At 41.8% G+C, this 9,704-nt stretch overlaps 1 gene segment (V, D, J or C); it reads right to left on the reverse strand.

Annotated features, from left to right (window-relative positions):
* Positions 1–8,149: 8,149 nt before the first annotated feature.
* LOC115508085 lies at positions 8,150–8,864 on the reverse strand (the record flags this gene model as incomplete). The annotated part of the segment is given in 2 exon segments: positions 8,150–8,694; positions 8,795–8,864. Coding segments are annotated over 2 exon segments (615 nt in total), but the record flags the coding sequence as incomplete, so codon positions are not given.
* Positions 8,865–9,704: the final 840 nt, after the last annotated feature.

Consider the following 9,704-nt stretch of genomic DNA (forward strand, 5'->3'; position numbering starts at 1 on the left):
TACATTGAGGTCTTTCATCCATTTTGAGTTTATTTTTGTGTATGGTGTAAGAAAATGGTCCAGGTTCATTCTTCTGCATGTCGCTGTCCAGTTTTCCCAGCACCACTTGCTGAAGACACTGTCTTTATTCCATTGGATAGTCTTTCCTGCTTTGTGAAAGATTAGTTGGCCATACATTTGTGGGTCCATTTCTGGATTTCGTATTCTGTTCCATTGATCTGAGTGTCTGTTCTTGTTTTTTTTTTTAATTTTTTTGCATTTATTTATTACTTTTCAGAGACAGAGACAGAGCATGAGCGGGGGAGAGTCAGAGAGAGAGGAAGACACAGAATTCCAAGCAGGCTTCAGGCTCTGCGCTGTCAGCACACAGCCTGATGTGGGACTCTAACTCACGAACTGCCAGATCGTGACCTGAGTCAAAGTCGGATGCTTAACAGACTGATCCACTCAGATGCCCCTGCGTGTCTGTTCTGGTGCCAGTACCATACTGTCTTGATGATTACAGCTTTCAAGTATAGCTTGAAGTCTGGGATTGTGATGCCTCCTGCTTTGGTTTTCTTTTTCAAGATTTCTTTGGCTATTCGGCGGCTTTTCTGGTTCCATAAAAATTTTAGGATTATTTTTTCCAGCTCTGTGAAGAATGCTGGTGTCACTTTGATCGGGATTGCATTGAATATGTAGATTACTTTGGGTACTATCGGCATTTTAACAATATTTGTTCTTCCTATTCAGGAGCATGGAATGTTTTTCCTATTTTTCTTCTTCAATTTCTTTCATAAGCTTTCTATAGTTTTCAGTGTAAAGATTTTTCACCTCTTTGGTTAGATTTCTTCCTGGGTATTTTATGGTTTTTGGTGCTACTGTAAATGGGATAGATTCCTTGATTTCTCTTTCTGTTGCTTCATTGTTGGTGTATAGGAATGCAACCGATTTCTCTGCGTTGATTGTATATCCTGCCACTTGGCTGAATTCATGAATCAATTCTAGCAGTTTTTTGGTGGGGTCTTTTGGGTTTTCCATATAGACTATCATGTCATCTGTGAAGAGTGAAAGTTTGACCGCCTCCTGGCCGATTTGGATGCCTTTTATTTCTTTGTGTTGTCTGAGTGCAGAGGCTAAGACTTCCAATACCATGTTGAATAACAGTGGTGAGAGTGGACATCCCTGTCTTGTTCCTGACCTTAGGGAGAAAGCTCTCAGTTTTTCCCCATTGAGGATGATATTAGCATTGGGTCGTTCATAGATGGCTTTTATGATCTCGAGGTATGGTCCTTCTATCCCTACTTTCTGGAGGGTTTTTATCAAGAAAGGATGTTGTATTTTGTCAAATGCTTTCTCTGCATCTATGGAGAGGATCATATGGTTCCTGTCCTTTCTTTTATCGATGTGATGAATCCCGTTAATTGTTTTACAGATATTGAGCCAGCCCTGCATCCCAGGTATAAATCCCACTTGGTCGTGGTGAAGAATTTTTTAATGTATTATTGTTTCTGGTTGGATAATATCTTGTTGAGGATTTTTGCATCCATGTTCATCAGGGAAATTGGTGTATAGTTCTCTTTTTAAGTGTTGTCTGTGTCTGTTTTTGGAATCGAGGTAATGCTGTCTTCATAGAAAGGGTTTGGAAGTTTTCCTTCAATTTCTACTTTTTAGAACAGTTTCAAGAGAATAGGTTTTTTTTATATATGTATGAAATTTATTGACAAACTGGTTTCCATACAACACCCAGTGCTCATCCCAAAAGGTGCCCTCCTCAATACCCATCACCAACCCTCCCCTCCCTCCCACCCCCCATCAACCCTCAGTTTGTTCTCAGTTTTTAACAGTCTCTTATGCTTTGGCTCTCTCCCACTCTAACCTTCAAGAGAATAGGTTTTAACTCTTCCTTATATGTTTGGTAGAATTCCTCTGGAAAGCCATCTGGTCCTGGACTGTTGTCTTTTGGCAGATTTTTGATTACTAATTCGATTTCCTTACTGGTTATGGGTCGGTTCAAATTTTCTATTTCTTCCTGTTTAAGTTTTTGTAGTGTATATGTTTCTAGGAATTTGTTCATTTCTTCCAGATTGCCCATTTTATTGGCATATAATTGCTGATAATATTCTCTTATTACTGTTTTCATTTCTGTTGTGTTGGTTGTGATCTCTCCTCTGTCATTCTTGATTTTACTTATTTGGGTCCTTTCCGTTTTCTTTTTGATCAAACTGGATAGTGGTTTATCAATTTTGTTAATTCTTTCAAAGCACCAGCTTTTAGTTTCATTGATGTGTTCTACTGTGTTTTGGTTTCAATAGCACTAATTTCTGCTCTAGTCTTTAGTATTTCCTGCCTTCTACTGGTTTTGGGTTTTATTTGCTGTTCCTGTCTTCCCTTGTAAGTTATGGACTTCGTTTCCCTGTTGGTTTTATGATTCTCTCCTTGCCTGAGTACATTATCAATTTGATTATGATGTGCCTTGTTGATGGTCGGTTTTGGTGGAATCTAATGGGAGTCCTCCGTGCTTCCTGGATTTTGATGTCTGTGTCTTTGCCCAGGTTAGGAAACATTTCCGCTATGATTTGCTCACATAACCCTTCCACCCCTATTTCTCTCTTCCACTTCCGGGACCCCTATGATTCTCATGTTGTTCCTTTTTAATGAGTCACTGATTTCTCTAATTCTTAAATCTTGCTCTTTTGCCTTAATCTCCCTCTTTTTTTCTGCTTCATTATTCTCTATAAGGTTGTCCTCTATAACGCTGATTCTCTTTTCTGCCTCATCCATCCGTGCCACCGCTGCATCCATCTGTGATTGCAGCTCAGTTATAGCATTTTAAATTTCATTCTGGCTATTTTTTACCTCTTTTATCTCTGCAGAAAGGGATTCTAATCTATTTTTGACTGCAGCTAGTATTCTTATTTTGATTCTAAATTCGGGTTCAGAAGTCATGCTTGTATCTGTGTTGGTTAAATCCCTGGCTGTCATTTCTTCGTGGTCTTTCTTTTGGGGTGAATGCCTTCAGTTTATCATTTTGAAGGGAGAAAAGGAATTAATGAGGTCGAAAAATTGAAATGAAAAGATAAAATTACAGAAATATTAAAATTAAAAATTAAACACACACACACAAATTGAATGGAATATGCTAGATCCTAGGTGTGTTTTGTTCTGGGTTTTGAAAGTGGTTAGACAGATTAGAAAAAAAAATGGGAGGGGGAGAAAAAAAAGGAAACAATTTGAGAATTTGAAAAAATGAATACATTGAAGTAGACTAAAATGAGATTATGGGAGTAAAGTAGAGTTTGAAAAAATATACAGGAAAGTAAAGAATAGAGTGGAAAAAATAAAAATATTTTTAATAAAAATTAAAAATAAATGTGATTTTTTTCTTTTTCTGTATTCTAGAAAAAAGAGAGGAAACAAAAAAGAGAAAAAAGATACAAAAAGGATTAAAAGGAAATCATTTGAAAATTCAAAAATGAATACACCGTAGTAGACTAAAATAAAATGATGAAAGTAAAATAGAATTTGAAAAAATTTACATAAAAGCAATCAATATAGGGGCGCCTGGGTGGCGCAGTCGGTTAAGCGTCCGACTTCAGCCAGGTCACGATCTCGCGGTCCATGAGTTCGAGCCCCGCGTCGGGCTCTGGGCTGATGGCTCAGAGCCTGGAGCCTGTTTCCGGTTCTGTGTCTCCCTCTCTCTCTGCCCCTCCCCCATTCATGCTCTGTCTCTCTCTGTCCCAAAAATAAATAAAACGTTGAAAAAGAAAAAAAAATTAAAATAAAAAGCAATCAATATAGTAAAAAAAATTAAGGAAAAATATTTTTAATAGAAATTGAAAGTAAAATGAAGTTTTTTCTCATTCTGCATTCCAGAACAACTACAGAAAGGAAGAAGAGAAAAAAAGAAAAAGAAAGAAAAAGTAAAAAGGAAACTGGTAATTTGAAAACGGGAATACACTGAGGTAGAGTAAAATAAAATGATGGAAGTAAAATAGAATTTGAAAAAAAATTACAGAAATGTAAAAAATATAGTAATAAAAATTAAGAAAAATATTTTTAGTAATAATTGATAATAAAAATAATTTTTTGTTTCTGCATTCAAGAAAAAGAAAAGAAGTGTAAAAGAGAAAAAAGAAAAGAAAGAAAATTGACTAGATGAACTGACTAACAGATTGAAGTAGGACTGAAATTATTTCCTTTTCCCCTAGTTGTCAGTCTATGTAGCTCTTTATAGTCCATAAAGTAAGCGGCAGTGACACTTGTGTTCCTGAATAGCTCTGTTGGCCCAGTTGGGAGGGGCTCAGTGTAATGGCTCTGCTCTCCACTAGATGGCGCTTTTAGGCTCCTGGGGTGGATTGTTGCAGTGCTTGTAGGTGCCAATGCAAATGCGCGGGAGAGGTGAAAATGGTGCCACCCAGGTACACAGTCTGTTCTCCTGGATCAGCAATTGCGCACCCATCCTCTGTCTTCAGCCCTTGTCCACTCCCCGCTCCTTCACTCTCCATGACCAGGCCCCAGGCCTCACCTCTCTCCCAAGTTTTGTCACAGACACGGATGTTTTCCCCGGTCCCTTACATCCAAAGGACCACAGCTTTGACCCCTTCTGCCCGTCTGTGGGAGGGTCTCACCAAGCTATGTCCGAATGAGCAATGTCCGAATGAGCCGAAAATGGCTGCACCTAGGAACGCTTGCTGGACCCTGTTGTTGTCAGTGCCCGAAGACTGTGGCCAGGTGCCAGCCCCCCCCAGAAAAAGTTCGCGAGAGAGTGTAGCAGCAGCGTTTCGTGGATTATGGAAAATCACAACACACGTCTGGCACCAGACTTCACCCTAAACGACCTTGTTGTAGCACCCGCGAATGTGGCCGTTTTCCGGGGTCTGCTGGGACCAGATGGCTTTGGCAGTCTCCTCCAAATGTCCTTCCAGCAGTGCAACTGCCTCTCCCTGGTTGGCCTGAGAACATCCCGGACCCCACTCTGTTCCTGGGATTCTCCCTTCCCACCAGAGCACCTCCAGGTATCGAGCTGTGGAGTTGCAGCCTTTGCACTCCCCTTGTTTACAGTCTTAGTGGAATTTACATACCCTCCTTTCTCCTTTCTCCCTTTTTAGTTTAGTCCCTGTGTCTGTTTCCAATTTTCCACGTTCTCTCCAGCTGCTTTTGGGGAGGGGTGCTTTTCCTGTTTTCTCCCCCACTCCCCAGTCTCCGTCCTCTCTCCGCCTGCAAAAGCACCTCCCTTCCTGCAGCTTCTTGCTCCCCACGGTCCCCTCTCCACACCACATACTTGTTGAATTCTGTGGTTCAGGTTGTGCAGATTGTTGTGTTAATCCTCAATCAGTTTTCTAGGTGTGTAGGATGGTTTAGTGTTGGTCTGGCTGTATTTCATGGACGTGAGACACACAAAAATCTTCCACGTTGTTCTGCCATCTTGTCGTCTCCCCCATTGACTGCCTAATTTTCAATTGAACATTTGAGGATATTATGCCACTCCCTTCTTTCCTGCAGGTTTCTGTGGACACTTCTGCCATAATCTTTTTTTATCTTCCCGTATTCGTCAGCAAACTCTTCTGTCTTCATGCTTATAGGGATTTTTTAATCTGTGTATTTTGTGAATTTTACTATGTTATGTCTCAGAGGCAGCCTGCTGTTTTTTTTTTTTAATTTTAATGGGAGTTCTCTGTGACTCATATATGTGGATGTCTGTTTCCTTCACCATTTAGTGGAAATTTTCCACTCTAATGCACTCAGACAAAACTTCTCTCCTTTTTTCTCCCTGTCTTCTTCTTCTGGGACTCCTTTGAAAATAATTTTATTCCACTTTATGGAGTTGCTGATTCCCTAATATACGTTTGAGATGCAATATTTTAATTTTCCTCTTCGTTCCTGCTTCATTTCTCACAAAATTTTATTTTCCGTGTCACTTACTCATTCATCTGCTTCTTTCTGCCTTGAGTTCATTATATCCAATCAGGTTCACATCTCGGTTACAGCATTTTAAAGGTTTCAGCCTGACCTGGTTTTAGGTCTTTTCCATCTGTAGTCAGGGTATCCTCATGCCTTCTAGACTTTCTCAAGCGCAGCTAGTATTCTTATGATAGTTTTTAAAAGCTCTGTTTCCTTATGATAGGTATTAAATTCTGTTTGAGGCTTATTATTTATATGTGTTTTAATTATGTCCCTGGAAATGTCCTTTTATGGTTTTTTCTTTTAGAATGAATTCCTCCATCACTCTGTATGTCCATGTCTCCGCTTTGTTAAGTGTTTTAGGAAAATCCTGTTATTTTTTCTGCTTCTAGAGTAGTGTCTTTCTTGAGAAATGATTACATACTGTTGACGACCTGACATTCTGGAAGCATTTCTTGCATGTGCTGTGTGCACTGTGCTGTCATGTATTGGCTGCTCTGTCCCTCAGGTCAGTCCTCTGCAGAGTTCTCCTTGCCTCTAGGGAAGAGTTTTTCAAATTTGTCCATAGTGTTGTGAGTTTTAACTAGGTGAGTTTGGTCTCCTATTAAAAGAGGCTAATTCCTATTTCCCCTGGAGGTGAAGCTGCCTCACTATTTGGTGAGTAGACTTGGTGCCTGTGGGGGTATATGGTGGTTTTTGGAAGGAAGGGTGCAATGGTGGTCTGGGTTCTAGGCACTCTTCCCTAGTAAGGAAGCACCTGAGGAAGGAAAGGTGGGTATGTCTTGGTGTCAGTGGCTCAGTATCTACTGGGGGGTGTTGTGCTGCTCACTGAATTCTGTCCATGATAATTGGTGGGAGGAAATATTGGCATCAGCTCCTTCTCTAGTCCCTGCAGTTGGAGTTTCCAGCCACCCCTGTTCAGGAAGCCCTCACAAAGAGAGAACAATCTGTACTCATGGGTCCCAGGCTTCCTTCAGAACCCAGCCTTCACCCTGCCTTTGTCCAATCCATTGGCACACCTGGCAGCTCAGGACTCTTATGTTTTATCTCAGTAGCTCTAGCTGGGTTTGAATACACCAAATAGTTGAACTCAATGTGACAGGGACCCCACTGATCCTCTGGGACAGTGTCTTGCTGTGATGTGGTTGGAGCTGGTTATCCCAGAAGGGCAGTTGCATGAACACTAGGAGCTTGGAGTTCATGGTGAGGAAGAACAAGAAGGGAGCGTTCAGTTAGCTGCTCTCAGCAGAGGCTCCTATGCCAATGACCAGGGCAGTGCAATGGTGCCTGTCAGCTCTCCTGCCACATGAGAGGCAATGCCCTGTCACCCAAATGCACTCCAAGATGGTAACTGTCTCACCTGATATGACCCAGGGGATCCTCAAACCGCAGCAGTCCCTACGGGCCTCGGGGCTCCTTCTCCACAGGAGCACTGCTGTGCCCAACAGGGTCCACCCCAGTGATGGCATGGACTTCTAAATCTTCAGTTTTTGAACTCGACATTTACAGCAGGTTGACTTGTCATGATTACCTTTATGTGTCATCTTGACTGCGTCATGGGTGTCCAGATTCACGACTGTTTCTGTGTATGTCTGTGATGAGTTTCCAGAAGAGATTGGCATTTCCATCCATGGTTTCTTTCTGCCTGGGCACCACCCATTCCATCATAGATCTGAGTAGAATCCGATGCAGAGGGAGGAATAATTCCCTCATTTTTACTTCCCATGTGCTTGTTTGAACTGGAACATTGGTCTCCTCCTGCTCTTGTTCTTAGAGTTACATCATAGGCTCTGCAGGTTCTGAGACTAGGCACTAGTTCAGAATCAGGCGAGAATTATACCACTGGTTTTCCTGGCTCCCCAACTTGTGACAGTAGATCATGGGACTTCTCAACATATTTTGTCATGGAAACCAGTGTGCTTTGGGTTCTGTTGCTCGAGGGAATCCTGAGTAATACATGGAGATGATTTATCTCTTGTTTAGAGGAATTGAATAAAGCTGTAGTTCATTTAAAGTCCTGAGTAGCAATGTGCCATGAAGGAAGTGTCACGTTGTTTGATTGGCACAAGGGCTGGGTGAAGATAATGGGGAGCTGTGGGAGCTTGTGGTCCTGGATGCTCAGGGAGTGCATCTGGGATGCATGTAAATGTTCAGCTATTGTGCCTCAGGAAATCTGCAATTCACTCATGTTGAGGGACAGGAGTAAGCAATGCAAACAACTGTGTCTTTGTGCATGTTAGGGTAGTTTTCCTAGGAAAACAATGATCTAATTCACACAGTTAATAGGTAAACACAGAATCCTGTGTCCAGAGAGGCTCCCTGGGGAAACTGCTGTGTGGACAGGAAGCCCCAGACCCTGACAGGAAACCTGCCTGTAACCTCCATCTGCACCTGCTCCTGGCAACACAAAGCAAAATTGTGCATAGTGTGCGCCCCCTGGTGGTTCTGATTCCCTCCTGAAGGGAGGTTTGTGTCTGGGCTCCCAGTAAGGTCCCCTCACCCTGTCTCTTGCACAGTAATATGTGGCCTTGTCCTCAGCCCACCGGTTGTTCATCTGCAGAGACACCGTGTTCTTGGAGTTGTCTCTGGAGATGGGGAATCGGCCCTTCACGGAGTCTGCGTAGTATGTGCTACTTCCATCATCATAAATATATGCGAGCCACTGCAGCCCCTTTCCTGGAGCCTGGAGAACCCAGTTCATTCCATATCTACTGAAGGGGAATCCAGAGGCTACACCGGTGAGTCTCAGGGACCCCCCAGGCTGCACCAGGTCTCCTCCAGACTCCACCACCTGCACGTCACACTGGACACCTGCAGACACAAGACATGTTGGTCAGGAAACTGTCACACATCTACTGGTCTCACTCATATACACTCACATACTCAGTGTCTCTCGTTTACCATGAATTACCTTTTAAAAGAGTAACCAGGAACACCCAGCCAAGCACAAACTCCGTGGTGAGGTGTTTGTTCTGTCCTGATCAGAGAATGGGAACACCTGAGAGTCCTGGGGCTGGGTATCCTCTCCCAGCTGCAGAGTCTGGGATGGGCTGGTTTTATCACCATAGAGAGGACCCCATTTGCATGTGCTCTGAAGCTCCAGTCTTAGATTTGATTCTTTAAATGTGAACAACAGGGTTAGGGACGCACTTGTAGTTTAGTTTGTGTAGATGGTGCTGTGACAATAGGAATTATTGTATTCAGTGAGTACAGGTGTATTTGCAGTCCTGTGTGCATTTTTACAGGTCTTTCATCAACATAGATCATTTTCACTCTACAAGTATTTTACATACTTTTTGAAGTTTAACCCAAAATACTTTATTCTGTGCCATTTTCACTTGTATAATTTTGTTATTTATTTTGCATGTATTTTCATGCTGGTGTGTAGAATCACAGGTGGTTTATTTTTATTTATTTTCTTTGTTCATTTTGCATCCTGCTCTTTTCCTCATTAAAAAAAACTGGTTCTAATATTTTTTGTGGGATCTCTAGGGTTTTGTTATGTTTGAGATTAATGTCACCTGCAAGCAAGTAATTTTCCTTCCTCCTTACTGATTGAAATGTCTTTTATTTTTTTTATTTCCTATTTTTTTCTGGTTACGTCTTCCAGTTGTAGGAGAAGAAAGCTTTTCCCTTCTTTTCTTCTGGGATTTAGCCAGTGTAAGGATTCAATTGACATAAGACATATCTACAGGAGAGAATAAATTTCATTTTGTAAGTGCATGGCCTTCCTAGTGATATGACACCGAGAGAAAGGACAAAGCAGGTGGCACTTGTGTCTTTCAGACAACAAAACATTGGATTTGGCAAGAGTTAAGTTT

Source organism: Lynx canadensis, chromosome B3 (genome assembly GCF_007474595.2).
Source record: "Lynx canadensis isolate LIC74 chromosome B3, mLynCan4.pri.v2, whole genome shotgun sequence".
Taxonomy (NCBI): Eukaryota; Metazoa; Chordata; class Mammalia; order Carnivora; family Felidae; genus Lynx; species Lynx canadensis.